General features: G+C 49.6%; 1 protein-coding gene across 3 annotated transcripts in view; it reads left to right on the forward strand.

The window, feature by feature from the left end:
* The window catches only part of Sh3pxd2a (SH3 and PX domains 2A), a 204057-nt gene that overhangs the window by 82022 nt on the left and 98108 nt on the right, over positions 1-23927 (forward strand). For all 3 annotated transcript variants that reach the window (XM_041662211.1, XM_041662213.1, XM_041662212.1), the window contains exons 4-5: positions 12847-12923; positions 23161-23252. In XM_041662211.1, the coding sequence (XP_041518145.1) occupies positions 12847-12923; positions 23161-23252 (169 nt within the window). The remainder of the gene's footprint in view (positions 1-12846; positions 12924-23160; positions 23253-23927) is intronic.

Genomic DNA, 23927 nt, shown 5'->3' on the forward strand with positions numbered 1-23927 from the left:
CCTTCACCTTGGAAATAAAGACTTTCCTTCCGTAATCCCTGCGTCCTTTTACCAGGTCAAATCTTTTCATTCTGTGTTTGGAGATAGCAGTGTCCCTGGATACAGCTGTGTCAGCAAACTCACATTCAAGTGCTAGATGGGTCCGTTACTCAGCCCAGGTTTCGTAGTGATGAAGAGGCAAGAAGGAAACTAAAGCAGGAGGAGGAGGCTAGGCTTCATTAGTCCATGAGGGCAGATGTGCGCTGATATGAGCCTGCCATATTGGGTCACACGGAGTGCAGGGTGGGGAAGATGGTTGGTGACCTCCACTGGGTTGAGAAGAACAGGTTCTCAGAGGTCACACTAAGGGCCAAAGACTTATCCCCATACGGTGAGATGTTCTGGGCTGACAGGACAGATTTCTGTCTTGAAAGGATCCTTCATTCTGGCATATCCTGCTATACAAGAGGTGGGAAGACTGGAGGTGACCAAGGCAGGCAAATATTGAGGGCTTGGTCGAAATGAAGGAAGAAGACAGTTCTCAGGTATCTATTAGGGGAGGATCAGTGAAGGGGCTATGGGCTGCAAGTGGAGATATCCGGGGTCAAGAATGATGATGTCATTGACCTGTCTGTCAGAGACAGCCCTGACCAGCATCTTACAATGGTCCCATTCTCAGGCCTACCCCTGTGTTCACCATAAAGGGAGAGAAGATATCTTCCTCCCGTCTCCCTCAGGAGGTCACTTCCTTTGGAACATTCGGGAGATGCTTTGTGGAGATGTTGCTCAGCTGAGAGCGCTTTCCTAGCAGGCCCAGAGCCCTGGGTTTGATCTGCTACGCTGCATATACTGGGCGTGGTGGTCCATGCCTATGGTTCCAGCACTCAGGAGAGAGTGGCAAGAAGATCGAACCTTAAGCTATGTAGCAAGTTTGAAGCTAGCCTGAGTCACCTTAACTAGACCCAGTCCAAAGACATAGCCCCTGCCTTTGCTCCCTTCTGACAGGGTCTGAGCTGGCTCTTCGAGGCCCATCCTACCTTATAAACTGATGCATCAGTCAGTCTCTGCTGCCTGACATCAAGCAGTACAGTCATCAGACCTGGAAACGCTCACCAGCGAGTTTACAGCTCTCTTTCTCCACAGATCCCAGCTCTGACATCCACCAAAAAGCCTTAGGCTATCTGGCTGCATGACCTAAAGATGGAGTCTGCTCACCTAACTGTGCCTCCAGAAGACAGGGGAGGAGTCCAGGAGAGGGCTGGGCCAGGCTGTTACACCTAGCTTGTCTCCACCAAAGAAAAGAGAGGTCATAGCGTTTTTCACTGGGCCAAAGCATAAAGAACCAGGTTTCACCTTAATGAGAAAGAACTTTGTAGATGGAAGTTTCTGTCCCACCCAGTCCCACAGCCCATTCAGTCCCAAGTAAACACACAGAAGCTTATATTAATTATACCTGTTTGGCATATTGCACAGGCTTATTACTAACTAGTTCTTACAACTTAAAATGACCCATAATTCTTATTTATGTTTAGCCACATGACTTGGTACCTTTTCTCAGTGAGGCATTCTTATCTTGCTTCCTCTGCATCTGGTTGTTGACTGACCCTCTACTTTTCCTCTTCCCAGAATTCTTTTAGTCTGGTTGCCCCACCTATACTTTTGCCCGGCTACTGACCAGTCAACGTTTTATTAAACTAATATGAGTGACAAATCTTCACAGTGTACAAGAACATTATCCCACAGCATTTCCCCTTTCTTTCTTTTCAGAACAAGAACTCTGAGTCTAATCTCCTTTGCTTAGCTTTTCCCCTAACCATTATCCATAACAGAACCTGTAAGGGCCTCAAAGAAACAAGCAGGCTTTGGGTTCAGATCTGCCCTGACACCTGGGCTCCTACTCCACACTGCTGGTCTGATGAAAAAGATCACTTTGTTGGGGAGGATGAGCAGAAATAGGCAAGCATTGTGTGGTCTTTCAGCACGGGGGCGGGGAGGGGTGAGCTAAAAGTCAACACACTTGGGTTCAAATCTCAGCTCAGCCTCCTTCTAGCTTTATGACCATGGGTCAGCCCCCCTTGGCACCTCTGCACCCTCAGTGTGGCTCAGCGTCAGTGGGAAGTCATCAGTGAGGCATGGTGAACACCCACAATGTCATGGTGAGTGTGGTGAGCCTGCTCTCTGACTGTGTGAACACAGCCTTCTAGAATCTTCTTCCGGAATCAGGGTTCTTAGGTGTTGGAGGATTTGCTGTTCAGAATGTAGTCAGCAACTGGGGCATCATATAGGAGCTCGTTAGAAACGCGGTCTCCATCCCACCTGCTGAATCAGGACTGGATCTTACCAGGAGCTCAGGAAGGAATGAGAGACACTGGTTCAAGGCCCGCAGAGCCCCTTGATGGGCCTCCTGCTTTATCTTTAACGCACTGTGGTGTCTAGCTATCAGTCCTTTCATGTAGTATAAACTACTGAGCCAGCAAAGGCAAATTGATCCCTGAGTCAAAACAGAGTTGCATGGGGCAGGGGTGAGAGCCTCAGGTGGCAACTTGATGAGGACTATGTCTTGGCCTGGTGTCCTCACACATCCCAGAGATGCCTACCTGCTTATGGGATCTACATTCAGTGGGGTGGGGTCATGAGTAACAGCATGGTCACCTGTTCCTCATCACTAGCCTAAGGAGGAGGATGCTGAGGTCCCGCCACACTTTTCCATTAGCGGTGAGTCAGAACTCTCTCCCTCCGATCCAAGGCAGGGGGAAGTGTAGAGCCAGGAATTTTGCTGACGTTTTAGAAGAAATTCTAAATTGTTTTAGAAGTTTCTCCTACTAGCCAGATGTTGTAGTGCACACCTGTAATCCTAGCACATGAGAGTTTGAGGCAGGAAGATTATAGATCAGGCTCAGCATCATTTCCCATCTTCATAAGACCTTGGCTTCCGCACCCCCCTGAAGAGGGGAGTGAGACCAGTCCCCAAGTCCCCAGGCCCTCGGTAGGGGACATGCGGAAGTCAGAGAAGAGCTTGAAGGGGTCGTGTCTTCCCACTGTGTGGATCCCAAGGATAGAACGTGGATGATCTGACCTGCAGGCAAGTGTATTCACCCACTGAGCCATCAGCAGCATGACATGAGAGTGACTCAGACCTAAGCGTTCGCTCAGGCACTGCTGAAAGGGAGAGGAGGCTGTTGTGGGGTTCTTGGGCAGTAACAAACAGAAAAATAGGCTGAAAATTTAAAGGAATCTCTTTTGCTGTATTATGAACATGATAGTGCATACTTGTAACCACAAGACTCTGCCTCAAACAAACAAATAAACAAATAGGTAGTAATACTACATGCAAACAGAGCAACAAAATGAAGAAGCCCCGGAAGACATCTGGGACAAGGGAGTAGCTGTCAGTGTGGTGGCCTGACCCACCCAACTGGCCTTGTACTTCTGCTCTGAAAGCTGAATTTGCAAGGTTAATACTTGGATGAGTATGGCTTCAGTGGACCTAGTGGGTAGTGGGACGTTCTTGCCTACTGGACAGGTACATTCTGCAAGATGAAGGGTAGCTGCTGTCCAAAGCATGTGACTGTTGTTTTTGTTTTGTTTTATTTGAATTGACTGTATGGAAAAAGTTGTAGATCCTTCTGAGAAACTATAGATGGGGCCTGTAAATTAAAAAAAACAATTAAGCAATTTTAAATAAGAGAAAATTAATGTCAAAGGATTCAGTAAGTGTGTATTTTCCCTAGTTGATGTACAGAGAGGTTCAGCCAATCATATTATTCAGTTTAATGACCATAAATCTGTAGATAAAGACTCACAGGCTAGGAAGGGCATATGACTTCCCATGACCACTCCCTAGTGAGAGGCAGAGCTGGCTTCAGACCTAGGCTGCTTTACTACTACCTACAGTAAAGGTTTTGTCTAGATTGCAGTTTTGTTGAGGGTCACTCAACCTAACCTACTTTTATTGGCCACCTAGTGGCAGATTCTCAAATTGCAGGTATAGTGTGCCCCACAGGAAATACTTAACTTCCTGTAGGTTGATTTTGGAAATCTGTGTCTGTAAAGGAACTATGTAATAACACCACAAATACTGCGCCTAAACAGAGATTTATTGTGGGATGACCATTGTTTTTCTACCTAATGGCAAATCCCCCAAATTTCCATTTGTGGCACCAAACAGAAGCTTGGGAAATATTCAATTCTTGGTTTTACTTGTTCGTTCCTAGACCTCAAACAGAAAGGCTGTGGGCCCGTTGTTTCTGTATTAATACCAGCATGGGCTCCTGTGCTTTGTGATTCCCATTCATCCAGATGACATAAGGCAGGCGCAGCCTGGGTTCCCGTTTCTGTGAAATACAAGGATTGGAATTGTAGTTGACTTTCCTCTAAAAGCCATGGAGACCAAAGGAGAAAGTGCCTAGTGATGGAATCGTATGCAAAAGGAAGAACATTTCAGGGAAACAGGGGTCTTCTAGCCTCGCCTCGAATCTGACCATCCTGGCAGAATGTGGCTGCCTCCGCATAAGGCCAGCTTTGTGCCTCCCTCATCCCTGTCCCCAGTTACTCCCATTTCCTTTGAAAGGTGCAGAAAGCCCTCTTGTCCTGAGTGTTTTCCTGCAGAAGGCTCCTACTGAAAGACGGCACACACAGCCAAGGCTTTGACCTTAACCTTTGCCCCTGACTTACTTCTGACAAAGAGTTCTTCTCTTCCATTCCTCTGTGTCTTTTGGGAGAAAGCAGCTGAGGCTAGCAAGAATTGACTGAAAATAGAAATCGAAATGTAGTGTATAAGTAATGGTGCCCCTCAAATATCTGGAGCCATGAATGCTGGCCAAACAGCAGGCGACCACAAACCACGCAGGCGTGGTTGTGAGTGTGGGTTATCAGTCAGGGCAGTGTCTGCTGGGTGCTTCCAGCGTGCAAGTGGGGCCTGGTGACGCTCTCTCTCACTGATCTAGGACATCCTCCTCGTCTTCTGCCCTGGCACCCGTCAGCCATGTGAGCAGGCACATACAGTTGAGCCCTACTGCCTGGACCTGGATTTGCCAATCGTCCAGTCAAGCTGGCTGTGTGACTTAAGGACACCCAGAAGCTCGCTCTGAGCTTTAGTCTCTTCAGCTTTGGTCATGAGGTTTTGTAGAGAGCAAGAGCTGTGCCTTATTTCATGCTGTGAATGAAGTGGGTGGGAACCTAGGGTCGACGGCCCAGGTTGGATGGGTCCCTTGGTTCTCTGAAGTAGTGCCATTGGATGCTGGGTGAGGATCGGGATAGGATTTTTTTTAATGTTTATTTATTTATTATGTATACAATATTCTGTCTGTATGTATGTTTGCAGGCCAGAAGAAGGCACCAGACCTCATTATAGATGGTTGTGAGCCACCATGTGGTTGCTGGGAATTGAACTCAGGACCTTTGGAAGAGCAGGCAATGTTCTTAACCACTGAGCCACTATCCAGGCCTGGGATAGGATTTTGACATAGGAAAGATGGCCACGCTGGAGTGCCCGGGCAGTGTAGCCTCTAAGTACAGTGAGAGTCAGGTCTCTCGCTGGCTTTGTGAGGCTGGGCAAGCCACGAACTTCTGAGCTCAGCTTTGACCTAAGAATGTGAGGGATTATGTACGATGGCTACTGGGGTCTCTTGGGGGTTTTGTTTATGGTTTTTTTTTTTTGAGACAGGGCTTCCTCTGTGTGGCTCTGGCTGTCCTAGAACTCACTCTGTAGACCAGACTGGCCTCAAACTCATAGAGATCTGACTGCCTCTGCCTCCCAAGTGCTGGAATTAAAGGCGTGCTCCACCACCCACTGGCTTGATCTCTTAGTTTTTATCCCCATGATCCATGGGGCCCCGTGGACAGTGGCAGGACCATAGATTGAGCTCATGTAGTGTCAACCAGCTAACGACAGGACTGGGCCTATTCCCTCAGGCCCTGACCTCAAGCTTCAGATGAGAAAAAGAACTCAGAACGTACTTTTGTCTTCTTAGGTAAAAACTGATTCTGCAGGCATGATGTTCATGATTGTAATCTCAGAGCTCAGAAGACAGAGGCAGGAGGATAGAGGCCAACTTGGAGCAAGCCTACCTAAAAACAAGTATCTTTAATATGTTGAGACAGTGGCTCAGCACAGTGCCTTTTTAGCATGTGTATGTGGTCCCAAGTTCTGTCTGCAGTGTAGTAAACAAAGAAATGATCCTTAGTCTCCAAGCCCAGGAATTCGTGTGTCTCTGAAGTGTACTTCAGTGACATCACTTTGCCCTGTGTGGTCCCTGTGATCAAGCTGCTACCCATTCAGCTTCTTCTTACCCTATCCATGACCCACAATTTGGGGGTTACCCTAGCGCCCCCATCCTCAACATAAATGTACCCCACTCTGCAGCCACCTTGGACTTCTCTCAGCTTCTCAGATGGGTCTGGTCCCTCTCATCACTGGGGTGCTGATGGGTTCCTGTCTGTGGCTGGGACATTCTTCCTACTTCTCCTAGCTCCCTCCCATATAATCCCACCGAGGCTAGTCTCAAGTGTGCATGTCTTCTCTGAAGGTAGGGGCTGTGTTGGACACTGTCACATCCCAGCCTCCAGGGCAATGGCCATCCAAGCAGACAAGCAGCATCGGGTTTAGGAAGAGACATGATAAAAGAACTAAAAGCACAGGTCCCTCAGTCCAGAGATGAGCAGGCGAACTACAAATCCCGACTCCACCATTGCTAGGATGTCACCTGCGGCAGGCCACTCATTTTTAGAACCTCAGTTACCCACCTGTGAAATGGAAATAACTACAGTCCCTCTACCTAAGTTGTAGTTTGCTGTGATGCTCAAATAACAGTCAGTGGAAAGCCTGGTCCACAGCACCTAGCCCTGTCCACGCCCCTGGCCTGTCTTCTCCGCACCTTCACACCCTTGCTGAATGGGGTGGAATCCATGGGTTTGGAGGTTGTGAACAATTGGCTATCAGGGCTCAGTTCTGCCCTCTGAGTCGGACCTCAGAGAAGCAGCCTTTTGGGAGGATGCCCCATCTCAGAAGAGCCAAGTGAACTCCCCTCTGACTGGCCAGGCCTCGCTGTGGTCCTGAGGTTTCCTTGCATAAGGGAACTCACACAGACCCTCCCAGTGCCCAGCAGTTCAGTAGTGAACAAAGGCCTTTCAGGTCACTGCTGGGCAAGGGTTGCCATCCGCTGCCCCAAAAGGCTGTGCCTTTCTGTTGTGGCCCTCAGTGTCCTTGTAGCCTGGTTCCTGGCCCAGCTACCCCCCACACTGTGGGCCATGCTTCAAGGAGAGGCAGCCAGCAAGCCTTGGCCAGCGTTTCTCCACCCCCCCCTCCTGAGGACAGCTCCCCACAGGGGTGGAGTTGAGGCAACCAAACTGAATGGGGCCCTTTATCCCCAGCTCCCACTGGGAGGCAGAGCCACTGCCCACCACACCCACCACACCCCAGCCCAGGAAGAGTTGAACAGGGACACTTGGCCTCAGTACCAGCCTGTCAATTAACCAGGCTCTCTGGCCCCACTCTGTCTGGGTCCTGGAGGATGAGTCTGGCCCTTGCCTCAGAGGTGGCAGCCCCAATATGTGAGGAGAGAGTGTGTGTTCATAGACAAGTGTGTATAAATGAGAGAGATGCCCAGACCAAGACTGTATGGACACACCCACTAGTACAGTGATTGCAGCATTTAGTGCAAGCCAATTATTTGCCTGCTCTATGCAAGGCCTTGTGTTGAGCCCTAAGCACACATCTGTGAGGGTTGTGCTCGTACCCTTCTGCAGGAATCCTAGGAGGGAGGCCAGTCGGAGAAGTGGTGCCCTCTGGGAGTGAGCTGACATCCTCAAGTTGTTCTCTGGTTTACACACACATATGTGCACACACATGCACATACACACACAGTGAATAAATATGAATTGACTCCTGCAAGTTGTCCCCCCCCCACACACACACACGTGCATGCACAATGAATAAATGTAGGAAATTTAAAATAGAATAGTATTATTCTGAAGCTGGGCACAGACTTGTAATCCAGCACCTGTGAAGCTAAGACAAGATTACAAGGATTACCATCAAGATCAGGCTAGCCTAGGCTACATAGTGAGTTCTAACCTGGGCTACAGAGTGAGACCCTGTCTCAGTAGCAGCAACCACAACAACATAAGATTGTTCCGGATGCTAGGAATTGGAAACACGCGTGGACAGAGCAGTGCGGACCCAGCTGCTACTGGGGAGGCTGAGAGGGGAAGAGCACGTGAGCCCAGGGGTTTGAGGACAGACCAGCTCAAAAACATAAAAAGGAAGAGGGAGCAAGCGGTGAAGGGAAGGAAGGAGACAGACTCAAAGGTTGGCTCTGTAGGATTCATCTAGTCACCGAAAGTGACTCAGCCTCGCCTAGTTTGACAGTGCTATGTCCCTGTGCTGCTTCGAATCCATTTTCCAGGCAGTGGTCCGTCCCCCTGGGTGGACGAGAAGGCTTACATACAGAAAGCATACTGTGTCCAGAGTGTAGTGCTATCATAGCTGATCTCCAGCTTGGTGGTCCTAAGTTGTTTTTGTGGGGTGGAGTGGGGTGGGGTGGGGTGGGGTGTCAAGACAGGGCTTCTCTGTGTAGCCTTGGCTGTCCTGGAACTCGCTCTATACACCAGGCTGGCCTTGAACTCCGAGATCTGCCAGCCTCCTGCTCTGAGTGATGGGATTTGAGGTGTGCCCCACCACCCAACAGTGATTCTAAATTTTAAAACTTTTTTCCCCTTAAGCCTGGCTCTGAGTGCTAAAATCATCATACACACATACACACACACACACACACACACACACACACACACACAATGCCACAGCCCTTCCTCTAGCTGTGTGAGCTAGGGCAACAGCAAAGTTAAGAGTTTATTTTGTTTTGAAACAGGGTTTTTTACTCTGTCACCCCGACTGGTCTGGGACTCTGGTGTCCAATGCTGGGGTCACAGGCATGCACCATCGCACCCAGTCCATGGTGAAACGATTGGCTTTTACATGTCTGCTGTACCCCTGAGTGTAGAAGCCAAGGAGCTGGACAGAGTACTCATCTAGCGTATGCAAAGCCCCAGTTTGAGGCTCAGCCATTCAGAAACTGGCTGTAGGGACACAAACCTATAACCCCAACATTTGAGAGCTTCTCTCCTGTAACTCCCTAGAGTGGGTCCACTCTGCCCGCCCCCCAAGATATGTGTTCAAGTCCTGAGCCCTGGACCCTGTGGATACAGCCCTCATTTGGAAAGGGTCTTGGCTGTGTGAGTAAGTGGAGGGTCTCAAGAGGAGACCAAGGTGGTTGAGATGGCTCAGTGGAAAAGGTGCTTGTCGCTAAGCCTGACTCCAGCTTCTGAGGGTTGTCCCTTGATCTCACCTGACCTCTGCCTGTGTGCATGTGCAATGTCACACTCGTGTGCGTGTGTGTGTGCGTGCATGTGTATGAGTGTGCAGCACATAGACCCTTGCATACACATAATTTTTAAATGTTTTAAATCTTAAATAAATACTTGCTTCAAGGTTGTTGCAAGGATTGGTCAAGTAAGCCCAGCAACCCTGCAGCTGCTGTTACTGTTCATCATCCCCCCCCTTTGCCTCCTTTGGGTCCCCAACACCACTAAGGCTCCATCTCAAGAGTCTGTAGAGCTTAGGTTCCAGTGGCGAGTGCAGAGGTCCCAGCACGGAGGTCACATAGCTGCTGGGGAACCAGAACTCTTGTTTGAGGCCCCACCTCCTCAGTGTAGCCCCCGAATAGCAGGGGTCACAGGCAGGGACCATCACACACACTCAGTTCCCAGACAGTGCTGGGTGCTCAGTGCCTCCAGCTTCTTACTGACTTCCAGGAGCGAGTTAAGTCTTGTTGGGTTGGGTCTGTTTCAGGTCGGAGTGTAATCTATCCTATGACGCTTATCACATTTCTGGGGCGCCTTCCCCTAGCTTTGAAGAGAGGCAGCAGCCAAGGCTGCCATAAAGGGGCGGCAGGACTTTTACAAGCAGCCTTTAATGCCCTGCGGTCTCGGCTTCCTTAATGGGGATTTTCCTCCCCCTCCTTTTCCTCTTTGCCTTTAATATGGTCCCGGGTTTGGCTTTCCCAGTGTGGTTTGGATTCCTCATGGAAAAGTCAAAACCATTGAATCTCTTCCAGACCTCCCCTCCCTCATCCCTGTGGGCTGACTGTGCCAAAGCCCCAAGTCTAAAAAAGAGGCATTGCTCAAGAGAGCCACCCTGCTGGGGTTCAGAGGAGCTAACTGCAAACTGTTCTGCCTCAGAGTAGCTGACCCCTGGGCTGGTGAGGGGATATGAGCCGTCACCCATGGCCGGGTGGCCTCGCTTCTGGAGCCAGAAGTGCTTTCCCCAGGTGGAGTCTTCCTTCCCTTCACCTCATCCCTCTGCGAGCTTCTATACTTCCTGGAGGCCTGAAATGCATCTTCCGCACTAGTTCTGTCTACAGCCCTGCAGGACAAGGCTTCTTCAGGGGTGCAGTTGGGATGAGGGCTGGCAAGGAAAGCCAGATGACCCCCACATCTCCTTCCTTCCCTCTCTCTGTCCTCTCACAGGATGGGAAGGGTAGGAGTGCCACTTGTGTAGGGTGATGCCTCTCTAGGCTGCCCCAGCTTCTTCTATTTCTCATGGGCCTTCAGGGTTCTGCTGGGCACCTCTAGACTGCTGGTGTCATAGAGTCTGGCTGGTCTTACAAGCAGCTAGCTCCAGTGGGGAGCCCCAAACTCCAGCCCTGGGACACGCATCTTTTTATCAGTCCCAAGAGCGGTCTCCCTACACCAAGCGTCAGCTTAATGGCAAAGGCTGCTGTGCACACAACATCTGCCAGCCACACACACATACATCTGTGACAGGCAACCAAAAGGGATAAGAAGCCAAAAGGCAGGGACATGGAGGACATTTTCCCCTATGAGGGAGTGTCACTCTTTCTTAATAAGTCACCTTTTGGCTTCTTGGCAAGGGAACCCCATGGTGGAGTTCTTGTCTGCAAGTGCCCAGACATCTGACTTGAGAGCATGGGGGAAGGGAAGCGTTGGGGCTGATGCTCAGGTAGGGATGGGGAGTGAGCGTGCCCAGGAGGTTCTTACTGGAGCACCTACTGGGTGACAGCACATGCTAGGTGGGTCCTGGGAGCAGGTGGGGGGTGAGCTGTGCTCCACCAGATGTGGAGCAAGGCTCCCAGCATGGAACAGCTGTGTGAATGAGAAGCCGGCCACACAGGCTCAGTGTTCTGGCGGTCCTGTTCCACCTATGCAGACTGACCAGCACTGCGGTGACAGGGAGGTCAGAGGCCTCTGCAGCCTCTTCTAGCAGGTCCCAAGGTCCCCTACATTCCCTTTTCCCTGCCAGAGGCTGCTTGGGGAAACAGCTGGACTCTACCTGAAGGAGGCCTCTTAGCCAGAAGTGGCACAGTGGGTGCCCTGGGGTGCAGCTTCGGTGATAGGAGGGAGGGAGGTCAGCTACCCAGGCCTCTCTGGAAGCACTGTGAATCACCCTCACCGGTGGTCTCGTGGCTGTTTGTCACTCCAGAAGCATTTGTTGAGCGCATACTGCGCCAGGCTGTTTTCCTTCTCAAGCGATAATAAAGTTGGCCACTGGGGGCGCCAGGCTCTCATCTAGCCAAATGAGCCACTGTGTTAAAGAGAAGGCTCAAGGCTGAACCTCATTGGCTCAGACTAGGTCTTGCCCATGCTTCAGCCAATCACTGGGTCTCTGGTTGATTAGCCTGTGTCACCTGCTAACTAACCTTTTGCCAGGGGGTGTGGTTAGCCTTTTTGGCATTAAGGCCTAACATGAGGAGGCCTTCTCCAAAGGACAGTGGGGCAGATGGGGACAGCAGAAAGGTGTCACAGCTCTAGGTACCCTTGTCACCTACAGGCCCCGCGGGTCCTTTGGTGTGTCTTGTCACTTATGCTATCACTGGCAGAAGGGTGAGCCAGGTGCCCTAGGAATGGGTCATGTATTGTGGATATTCTAAAACGAGAAAGATAATTCCTAGCTCATGTCATATTCAAGCAAGGCCTTCTGAAAAGGGGATGGACACTGACCCCACACACTGACCCTCACTGGGACCAGAAGTGTCCATGTGGAAGGCCATGAGCATCAGACTAGTGAGTTCAGATTCTAAGTTTGACAGTGGGGGGGGGGGGAGCTCAGTAATGTTACCTAGTGTATGTGAGGTCCTGGGTTCAGTCCCCAGCATAGGGACCGTGGGGGAGAACCAGCTGTATTTAATAGGCCAGAAAAGAGCCGTGTGTTGACGTCCTCGTGATCAGCGTGCGTTTGTTATGACTGAACACACCGATTGTTCATCATGACTGAGCAAGACCTGAGGGACCGGGACTTCCTGTCAATCTCGCCCATACCTGTTGTGGGATGTCCCAGCCTGAATGACTGAAGGGTTTGTGTTCTGAGAGGCCAGGGGACTGTCCGATGGGAACAGCTGTAGTTTCTAGCTGCTTGTCTCACCCTGGAAATAGCCACCCACCTAAGCTAAGAATAGGAACCCTTGCCGAGCTAGCAGGAAGGAATGCTGATCTTTTAAGGCGGGGCCAGAAGACAAAACATAGCACATGGGTTGGGCCTCTTCTCAGATTTATATGTGAGGTCACTAGAAAGCCACACCCTAACATTGGGCATTGATCCCGCCACAGACCCAGACAAGGTGAGGTGACCAGGTTGTTCATAGATGCCCAAGATGGCAGCCTCCAGGGAGAGGCCATGGGGCCTCAGTCTTGGGCGCCTCCTGCCCCCCAACAGAGGTGAGAGCTTCTCTCTTGCTTTGTTGACTGAGGTGGTATAGGTGGGGGCCAGTTGGAAATCCAAGAGGTGAGGGGATGAGAGGATCTTTATAGCAACTTCAGTCAGAACCGCTGTGCTCACTAGACTCTCTTTTCCAGGCAAGATCCTCTTCCGGAGAAGCCACATCCGGGACGTGGCGGTGAAGAGGCTGAAGCCCATCGATGAATACTGCAGGGTAAGATTGGGGTCAGGGAAGGGGCTGGCCTCAGGCCTCGTCCACCTTTGGAGGAAGATGTCTGTACAAAACCCACTTGCGGCCTAGTGTTTCCTGGCTGGGCTGTGGGTGACTGTTGTTTGGGAGGGATCACTCCTGAGGCTGGACCACTGTCTGGAGCAGTCGGCCTAGGAGTCATAGCTTAGGCTTTGCCCCTTTCAGAAGCCTTCCATGTTTATAAAATACTTGGTCAAACCCCTTCTCTACCAGCTTAGGAGTTAAATGCCAGAGGGACCAGAGCGTGGTATTTGCTGGCGGTAGGAGGATTATTTCTTTTCATTTCTTTTGAGTATGGCTTGAATCAGTTCTGAGCACAGTGACATCTGGAATACACATTTGTTTATTCACACAAGTTTTAATAGATGTCAATATACTCTCTTGTTCTCTGGTTGGTGTCTCTCTCTCTGTGTATGTGTGTGTGCACAACATCTAAATAACCAATGTCAAAGACCAGGCAGAACCAACATATGTCATAAAGCAGAGCCTGTTTGTCTTTCTGCTTATGTTTTTGTTTGTTTTGTTTGGGGGTCATGGTGTTAATTCTGAACTCAAGGCCTCAAATCCTGTCTTTTATACTGATTATAGTCTAAGACTTCCCGGAAGATACTCATTAGTGTTGTTGGTACCCAGACGTCCAGACAGATTGTGCTCAAAGCCCTGTCTAGCTGTATGAACTTAGTTCACATCCATAAGCCTCTGTTTCCAAGTCTCTCCCATAGGAAAGAGGGCGGTCCCTCCATCGTGGAGGCAGAGTGACCTGGAGTGCATTAGGTGTGTGTGGAATGTGGTTCAGAGGAAGCGTTCAGCGGGTGTCTTCTGTTACTGTCACAGAGCATAGACACTTGTATCAAGTAAATAAGTAAAAGAAAATTAAATGTATTTAAAAGTGCACTAGAGAGACGGCTCAGCAGTTAAGAGTGTCCATTGCTCTTGCAGAGGTCCTGGGTTTGGTTCCAAGAGCCCACATGGCAGCTCACTACCTTCTGTACTTCCAGAAGTACAGAAGATCCAGCACCCTCTTCTGGTCTCCACAGACACTGCATGCATGTAGTACACACACACACACACACACACACACACACACACGTAGGCAAAACACCCAAACACATACAATAAATCCTTTCTTTAAAAAAAAAAGTATTAAAAACAAGTAAAGGGCTAGGAGTATCTTAGTGGATAGAGCACTTGCCTAGTGTGTTTGATACCTAGTTGATACCTAGTAGTAGTAAAAAATAATATATGCAGGGCAGTGGTGGCGCACACCTTTAATTCCAGCACTTGGGACACAGAGGCAGGTGGATCTCTGTGAGTTCCAGGCCAGCCTGGTCTACAAAGAGAGTTCCAGGACAGGACATCTAGGGCTACACAGAGAAATCCTGTTTCAGAAAACAAACAAACATATAAATACATAAAAATATAAAGTACAAAAATAAACAATAAAAATAAACAAAGAGCATTAGATATTTTACTGTTATTCTTGATACCACTGACTTTAATAGAAATAGAATTACTTTTTAATCTGGGCATGGAGGTGCATGCTTATAATCCTAGTAGACAGGCAGGGAAATAGTGAGTTGAAGACCAGACTGGAATACATAACAAGATCATGTCTCAAAACAACAACAACAACAAAACAGTTAAAGAAACAGTGTAATGGTAGAGTATGCCCCAAGCCCTGGGTCTGATGCTCAGAATCTCTAAGAAGTAAAAAACAAATAAACAGATAGCTTATGCTACCTGCTGTGGATGTGACTCGGGAATTCCAGGGGAGGAGCTGGCAAGTAGAGGCACGTGCCATGGAGTGGGTAATTCAACACGGCTGTGGTAGAAGGAGAGAACCAACTTCTGCATGTTGTTCTCCGACCTCCACACATGTGCCATGGTACATGTACAACACGCAGAAAGGAGGGGAGGAAGAGAGAATATTGAAAGTATTTTAAATTTGTTTTTATTTCATTTTGTGTGTATAAGTATTTTGTCTGATTGGAGTGTCTGTGCACCATGTGCATGCAGTGCCCATGGAGGCCAGAAGAGGGCGTGAGAACTTGAGTTTAGATCCCTAGCATCCATGCACAAAGCCAGATGTGGCTTCATGCACCTGTAACTGCAATACTGAGGAGAGCAGAGACAGAAAAATACACGGGAGCCAGGCAGTAGTGATACAAGTCTTTCATCCCAGCCCTCCAGAGGCAGAGGCAGACGATCTTTGTGAGTTCAAGGCCAGTCTGGTCTACAAAGTGAGTTCCGGGACAGCTGCCAGGGCTACACAAACCCTTTTTCGAAAAACTAACAGAAAAGAAAAAGAAAGAAAGAAAATCCATGGGGCTGGCTGTCTAGGAAAAGAAAAATAGTGAGTTCTAGATTCAGTGAGAAACTCTGACTCAAGGGAGTAAGACAAAGAATGACAGAATAGTACGCCCACCTTGATGTCCTTCTCTCATCCCTGCACATGCACACGGAAGCATGCATGTATGCAAACATGCGCACACAATCCCAAGGAGGCTGGGCATGGTGACACCTATAATTCTCATGCTCAGGAGACAGAGGCAGGAAGATGGAATAAATATAATATATATTTTTTTTCAGGCCATCCTGAAATAAAGAATTCTAGGGAGGGAAGGATGGCAGGTTTTATCCAAAACTTAAGAGCGGGAGTCTAGTCTGAGAGCCTCACTAGCTCTGTGACCTTGAAAAAGGGGAATGAAAACCACGGTCCCCTGACAGCGCTGTGGAGTGACTCACGAAATGCTGTCCCCATGCTGAGCTCCTCCTGGGCCCTTTCTGCCATGGTTTAAATGAGAAGTCTCCTCCCACCCCATAGGCACATATATTTGACTACTTTGACCCTAGTTGGTGGAACTGTTTGAAAAGGGTTAAGAGGTGTGACCTTGTTGGAGGAGGTGTGTCATGGAGGGTGGGCTTTGAGGTTTCAGAAACCCACACCATTTTCAGATAGCTCTCTTTCTCTGCCTCACGGTGGTTTTCTCAGGTCCTGCTCCAGCACCATGCCTGTCTGCTGCCATGCTTCCAGTCACAAAGGTCACGGACTAACCCTCTAGAACAGCGAACCTCAAATTAAATGCTTTCTTTTATAAATTTTCTTGGTCATAATGTCAAATTAAAAGTAAACAAGACATTTTATGTCCGAATATTTTATTAACAACTCATTCTTGGCAGCACAAATGTTTAAGTCAGGCCTGGCATGGTGGCGCATGCCTGTAACTCAAGCACCTAGGATGTGGAGACAGGAGACCCAAGAGTTTAAGGTCAGCCTCAACTGCATTGTGAGCTATGAGACCCTCTGTGTAGATGAGTAAATAACCAATCCTTCCGATTTTAAAATGACAATAGAGTCCTGAACTGCCGGTCATTAGCTTCCTGGAAGACTCCCATTGAAGCCAGGTCTGAGTTTTGTCCAGATTGGCCTGGGTCACATGTTCTTCCTCATTGTAAACCATGATTGAATGGCCCTAAATTAGAGATCACTCTTCTTCAAATCAATATCCTCTCTTCTCTTTAAAGGGCATTTACCATTCTAAACTGCTTAGTACAGTCAAGCTTTTTATTGCTTTAAGTTGAATAAATGAGCAGGGCTGGGGAGGTGGGGTAGAGGGAGGAGGAAGCCTTCCAGCTGTGACTTATGGCTCAGATCAGCCTACTCTGAACTGTGGAGCCTGAGGCATCTGCAGCTGATTGTAGATCAGCCAGAGGAGGAAGCCCACAGCATCTTCCCCCCTGATGGGAGAAGCCCAGAGTCAGGCTGGCAGATAGATCATCTGACACCTCTCAAGCAGGACTTGACGAATGTGTCGGAAAGCCACGGCGGCTGGCCTTTAATCCTGCTGAAGTAGAAAACTGAGGTATGCCCTGCATGGTGACATACGCCCTTAATCCTAGCACTCAGGAAGCAGAGTCAGGTGGCTCTCTGTGTTTGAGGCTAATGTTGTTTGTCTAGCAAATCCCAGGACAGCCAAAGCTACACCGAGAAACTCTGTCTCAAAAAACCAAAGCAAAAACAAACAAACCTGCAAACAACAGAAGAAATCAAGCTTAGGTCTGAGAAGCCCTCTGATCTTTCCAAGGTAACTGAGATATGCCACCGATACTAGTGCTCCCAACACCCTGTGCTTTCCACAGCTCTGCCGTCAGACAGTACAATTTGTCACTACTCAGTGTCAATGCCAACAGCGACATCATGGCCAAAACCATGTGCGTTTCATTCCACACCTAGGCTTTGTCTACAGCTGCCCTTTGGTTTCTTCGCCATTTGATGCAGGGCCTCACTGTGTGGCCATGTCTGTCTCAAACTTACAAGCAACCTGCTGCCTCAGTGTCATGTGACACTGTCCTTTGTGAGATTTGAACAAATTCCACTCACCCCAGAAAGGGAACTGATAACAGACCAAAATATGGATAGCACCCATCTCCAAGTTTGTGGACCAATGAGTTTTAGTGGGGCTACTTGCAGGATCACGAGTGAGGGGTCGCTTACAGGAGCAGAAATGACTTAAGACATCACCAAAGCCCATCCCAGCATGGTGACAGTTCACAAAAGCTAGAAGTGGATAGCCCACGGAAGCTTAACAAGTTGAAGAATGTTCTTTCCAGATAGCTCAGTTGATCTGAGCCTCTTTCAGGCAGCTTGGCTGGTCCACACTTCTTCCAGGAAGCGTCGTCCTTACAACTTATATGCTTAGGGAAGGGAGGAGCCTAGTGGAGCTGATCAGTTTCAGGGACTTCCTGAAGTCTTTGAGTTGTTTGCTTCCTGTGTTCAAAGCTCCACACAAGATGGAGTGTTTCACCTCCTCTTAGTGCAGTGGTTCTCAGCCTTCCTAACGCTATGACCCTTTAACACAGTTCCTCATGTTGTGGTGACCCCCAACCATAAAATTACTTTTTTTGCTACTTCATAACTGCAATCTTGCTGCAGAGGGTGTCTGGGCTGCCCAAGGGCAGAAATTCCCAACTCCCCTCTCCCTCTGCACACCCTCCACTGACTCCCTCCTGCCTGGACACAAAGGTGTGAGACTCATTGTCTTGGCCAGTGCCTGAGGTCAACCCTCTGAGCTCACCTGGGTCATACCTTATAGAAAGACTGCCCCAGCCACCACAGGTCAGACAGATGATGTCACTAATGACTGTGCACTGGCCCTACAATTAGAAGGACCTTCAGGACATTTCGCAGATACCAGAGAGGAATGCCAGAAGCGGAAAGCCCAGATCAGGATACAGGCCCCTGACACAGAGGCATGCTCCTGACTGACCAGCTGCTTGTCCCCCTGTTTTCCTCAGGTTCTTTTCCTCTGCACTCTAGTTTCTTCTATAGAATTAGAATCATGGTCGCATCCTTTCTTTCAGAGTCGATCGAGCACATGAACATTCTAGAGTATTCTTATTGCTGGTAGATCGGCCTCAGCAACATTCCCGCTGGACTACTCAGAGGCTTTGCTGTGCTAACCAGCATGGCCGTGGCCATGGCCAAGGCCAGGAAGACAGGACCTTCAAGGCACCATCTCATACGTTCCCATGGAAGTCATTTTAGTCTGGGATCCCAGCACTAGACATTTTCTGAATCCTGGAAGAACTGATAACCAGAGAGATGCCGTGTCCTGCCCAGGGGCACATAGCAAACATGGCTGGGGTGCTGAGGTAGTCAGAAGCTCCCAACATGTTCTGGAGCCCTTGCTCGTGCATTGTTGCTTTGATCTGAAGGATGGCAATGATGGAACAGCTAAGAGGTACCCACAGGTTGCTCAGTGCCAGCCTAGACACTGTGCTGGGCTCCCCAGATTCATCACCTCTTTACTAGTGACAGTTACACCACCAAATCTGATGTGCTGAGCTCAGAGAGGGCCAGTGCAGCCTGGGAACAGCGGGGCCAGGGCTCACACCGTGGCTGCTCGGTTAACTTCCCAAATGACATGTAAATGTTCAGTGACAGAACCCATGACCTGGACCCCGACCCCACCCTACCTCGCTCAGCGTGGCCAAGCGTGGGTTCAGACTCTGGAGTGTCAGTGCTGGTATGGCCTGGAAACAGGCCACTTGGCACCAGCCACTTGTGCCGCGTGCTTTTGGCTAGACCCGGGCAGGCTGGGCGCCTCTGCTGTCCGCCAACAATCATGGCGAACCCTTGACAAGTTCCCTGCTGGCTCCCTCTTCAGTCAAGATGCCACTGTCATTCCACCGAAAGACTTCTTTGTGGCCCACGTGTCCCCTGCCCCAGACACCACTCACTGTCTTGCGGCATGAAGAGCCCTCTGTTCATAGGGTGTCTGGTGGGGTTCAGGGTCCGCTTGGCCAGCTGAAACTTGCTTTCCATGGCCCTGTCTCTCTGAGGTCATCGTGGTCACTACTGTGCACAGCCTCGACCTAGTGACAGCTGTTCCTGGTTCTGCCTAGCTTGAACCCTTAAAACTTGGGAACCTCTGCCTGCCCACAAGGAGCCCTTTTATCCTTACTTGGCCACCACTCTCCTTCCTTTTTCTCTCCTGCCTCCCTCCCTGTTTCTTTTAATCATATTTTCCCCATCCAGCCTTGGGGAACACACGGAATGTGTCTCATAGGTTAGGTGAGAACTTGGTGGCCTTTGGGGCTGGATTTACCTGTCATACCCATTTTGAGTTCTGGGACACGGATCCTGCCACTTACTCTGTCGGCAGCTCCTTCCTCACAACAGCTGCTGTCTCCCCGCTAGAGAGAGAGGCAACGCGTCAAGTGATGTGCTCTCCAGAGGGTCTCTCTCCTCTCCTCCCTCTCTCTCTCTCTCTCTCTCTCTCTCTCTCTCTCTCTCTGCTCTCCAGAGGGTCTCTCTCTCCTCTCTCTCTCTCTCTCTCTCTCTCTCTCTGCTCTCCAGAGGGTCTCTCTCTCCTCTCTCTCTCTCTCTCTCTCTCTCTCTCTCTCTCTGCTCTCCAGAGGGTCTCTCCTCTCTCTCTCTCTCTCTCTCTCTCTCTCTCTCTCTCTCTCACACACACACACACACACACACACACACACACACATCGAGAAACCTTCTGCTGTCAGGAGGGCTGGAGGAATTGGCATCTGGGACGGTGCCCAGCACTGAGTTGTTACTCATTAAAATTCAGTTTTCTTTGCCGCTTCCAGGTTGGTGGCAGGAGCTTGGAGACCTTCGCAAATCCCCAGGCTCCAGGAAGAAATGGCTGGGAGTTAACTGCAAAGGGATGATAGCAAAATTCTCTCATATGCTAAGGTCTGGTCTTGTCTAATCTCGCCCCATCTTGCCTGGGCGTGGATCTGGCGTGGAGAAGTGCCTCTTGGAATGCCTGGTGCTGGGCAATAGACATGGGTTGTCTGACCAACTCAGAAAATAAAACCACGCTTCTCTTTCCCCAACTGTAACCCGGTTGTGGCCACCCACGGCCGAGTGTGCTTTCTTGGGCCTGCTCTTGTCTCGCTGTTCTTGGGCATTGGCTTCTGGACACGAAGTCCTGTTCTTTTCTCACCTTCCGTTCATCTGTTCATTCATTCAGCTGCTAGCTGAGTTTCCGCTCTAGGTCACTATCAACAGAACAGGCTAAAGCCCCTGTCTGTGCAAGGCTTCTATTCCGACAGTTTTCCCATCCCCACAGGGTCCCAGGGCAGTGTTCTCACTGAAACCTTCCTTCCTCGTGTAGTGTAGCAGTGGGACCAGCCTGAGGATTTCCATGGCTGCTCAGGAAGGTCATTGGGCTAGCAGGGAGCCGGCTGGAGCATCTGAAGTAGATCCCGGCCTGGAGTTAGGGGACACGCCACCATGTCACAAAGTGTCTCCATGTTGGCCAGGGCCTCCTTATCATGTGCTGTCTTAGTTTCTGAGTATCCATGGACTCCCCCAACCTGGGCTTCTCTCTTTCCTCCTGGCGCCAGTCCTAGGTTCCTTTGGCCTTATCCTCCGTTCTACTTTGACTGTGTCCTGTCTGCTTAATCCAAGGGTCTTTACTTATTCTAGTATTTCTCCCATTCTGAGGGCCCAGCCTCCGTCCCGGCCGGGGCTCCCAGGCGTGCTGGCTGTGGAGTACCAGCTCTGCTAGCTCTTGCTTCAGCAGGAGACTCGCTGTCTCTGGACAGCCGACCTCTTGGCCTGCCTCAATCATCATGGGAGTCCCTTTCTCCTCACCCTTCAAACACAGCCTCCTAAGAAGCCTTCCAGTCTCCCATGAGCCCGACTCTGACAAGGCCTGTCCAGCCTCTCCCAATTCCCTTGCGCCCCTGCACTTGGGCCACGCTGCCTTCACGCAGCTTCCCCTTCCTTAGAGTTTAGCTTCTGGGCCCTTCCTCCATCTCACCTCCATTGCTGTTGTCCTCTGTGGCCGTTCTCAGCTTGTCACTAAGAGCTCGTCCCGCAGTCAGTGTCTAGACATGACCCAGTGGCACAGGCTGTGTCGCCATGGGTGCTGAGGGTTGTGAGGGCAAGGGTCTGGGCCTGCCTGTGGGCTGCAGAGGGTGAGCCTTGCCTTGTTAGGCTAGGAGCCCAATACACTCTGTAGGATGAGATTCCTTCAGGCCTGGGGAGGAATGACCAGCCCTGTCGATCAGAAATCTGAACTCAATGCTCATTGGGTTTTTGTTTGTTTGTTTTGTTTTTGCCTGATTAACTGCTTGTTTAATTTGCTAATTGTTTACACGGTGTATTAATTACTTTCCCATTGCTGTGATAAAACACCATGACCAAGGCAGCTTATAGAAGGAAGGGTTTACTGGGGACCTCCAGTTCCAGAGGGATAAGAGTTCATCGTGGCCATGAGCAGGAGCCGTGGTGGCTGGAGTAGCAAGCTGAGAGCTCACATCCTGAACCACAGGCAGAAAGAGAAAGCAAACTGATAATGTCCCCAGGCTTTGAAGGCTCAAAACTGGCTCCCAGTGATGCCCTTCCTCCAGCAAGGCCATACCTCCTAAGCCTCCTCAAACCATACCACTGACTGGGGACCGAGTATTCAAACGCCAAAACCCATGGGGACATTGTCATTTAAACCACCACACATGGTTACTAAATTATCGGCTGGATGATTGGTTAGCTAACTGATTGTCATCAGATTAGGTTTGTTATTGTTTGGTCTTTGTGTGTGTGTGTGTGTGTGTGTGTGTGTGTGTGTGTGTGACGTGCATTTGCGTGTATATGTATGAGTGTACATGTTTGCGTGTGTAAATGGGGGCTCATGCATGTCACAGTATGTGTGTAGAGGTCAGGGTAATTTCATGTGTCAATCCTTGCCTTACATTCTCTTTTGTGGCATGCACCAGGCTAGCTGATCCATAAGCTTTTGGGGACTCTCTTGTCTCAACATAGGCGTACTAGGATTGCAGAATCCAGCTTGATGGGGGTTCTGAGGATTTGAACTCAGGTCCTCACACCCGGATGGCATAATGGGATTTAAGTCTCATTACGTAACCCTGGCAGGCCTCAGACTTCCAGAGATCCTCCTGCCTCTGCCTCCTAAATGTTGGATTAGAGACACGTACCACCTTGACATCAGTTGATTGATGGTGGTTTGATCATTGGTTTTTGGTCTGTTGTTCTTTGTTTTTGTTTGTTTGTTTTTGAGACAGGGTTTTTCTGTGTAGTCCTGGCTGTCCTGGAACTAGCTTTGTAGACCAGGCTGGCCTCGAACTCACAGAGATTCTCCTGCCTCTGCCTTCTGAGTGCTGGGACTAAAGGTGTGCGCCACCACCACGCCCCACTAGTGTTTGTTTTTTGTTTTGTTTGACAAAGTCTCATTACTCTAGGTTGACCTGAAAAGTACACAGCCAAGGGTAACCTTGAAGTTCTCTTCCTCCTGCCTCTACCTCCCAAATGTTGAAATTACAGGTGGACGCCAGTTTATAAAACGCTGAGGACAGAACCCAGGACTATTTGCCCACTAGTCCCCATTCTCCTGAGTCTTCCCTAACCCTAGATCAGGAGTTCTCAACCTCTGGGTCACGACCCTTTTTGCATACCTCTTTCTCCAAAAATATTTACATTATAATTCATAAGTAAGAAAGTTATAGTTATGAAGTAGCAATGAAAACAATTTTTGTGTTGAGGGTCACTACGCGTGAGGAACTGTATTGCAGGGTGGCGCCATTAGGAAGGTTGAGAACCACTGTTCTAGATATTCTTATCTTTGTTGTTGTTGGCTTTTGTTTTTCTATTGGATGAATAGGTTGATGGATTTTTTATTTCAGTTCTAATGACCTCTGTCCTCATCTCTCACAGGCACTTGTCCGCCTGCCTCCCCACATCTCACAGTGCGATGAAGTCTTTCGGTTCTTTGAGGCACGGCCTGAGGATGTCAACCCCCCCAAAGAGTGAGTAGTGACTGTCACGCTTCTGCATGATTGGGAAGTGTGGGCCAAGCCGGGCCAATGGGGAGGCTGAGGATGTGGGACCCTAGTAGAGGGAGAGCTATTAATGCTACCGAAGAAGGTTTCACCCAAGAAGCAGAGACTGTCACTCCCAGCACTCCTAATGCAGAGGGTTGCTGTGGGTAAGCTCCCTATGGCGGTCCACCTGTCATCGCAGGCATACATGTGAGCTCAGTTTATCTAACTTTCAAAATCAGGGAACTTATTGTCCTTATTTTTTTGCTGCAGTGAACATTTTTGCATACACCACACATAAAATGCACACACACATTTTTATGAGGCAGACAGGATCTTTGGGAGTTCAAGGTTAACCAGGCCTGCATAGTGAGATCCTGTCTGAAAGGGGGGAGGGGCTCTACCCAGGTGATATAGACTCCCCTGCATATGATGCATGGGGAAGCAGACTACAACAGCATCCCCAGGTTTCAAATGAGCCTACACTGTCTACCTCTCCAGGTGGCCTCCCTTCTGGGGTCTCTGTGATCCTGGATCTTCTGTCTTCTGGGTCCTCCCCACCCTGTTCTTCTTCACTTTCTAGGATGACCGTGGCCCTGGGTCCCAACCTGCTATTGCTTGTTCCCAGCTGGTGGCCTTTCTTCCTCCCCCCCTCCCCGCCCC

This window comes from Microtus oregoni, unplaced genomic scaffold, assembly GCF_018167655.1.
Source record: "Microtus oregoni isolate MIOR12 unplaced genomic scaffold, Mior012 000012F_ref0000307, whole genome shotgun sequence".
Classification (NCBI taxonomy): domain Eukaryota; kingdom Metazoa; phylum Chordata; class Mammalia; order Rodentia; family Cricetidae; genus Microtus; species Microtus oregoni.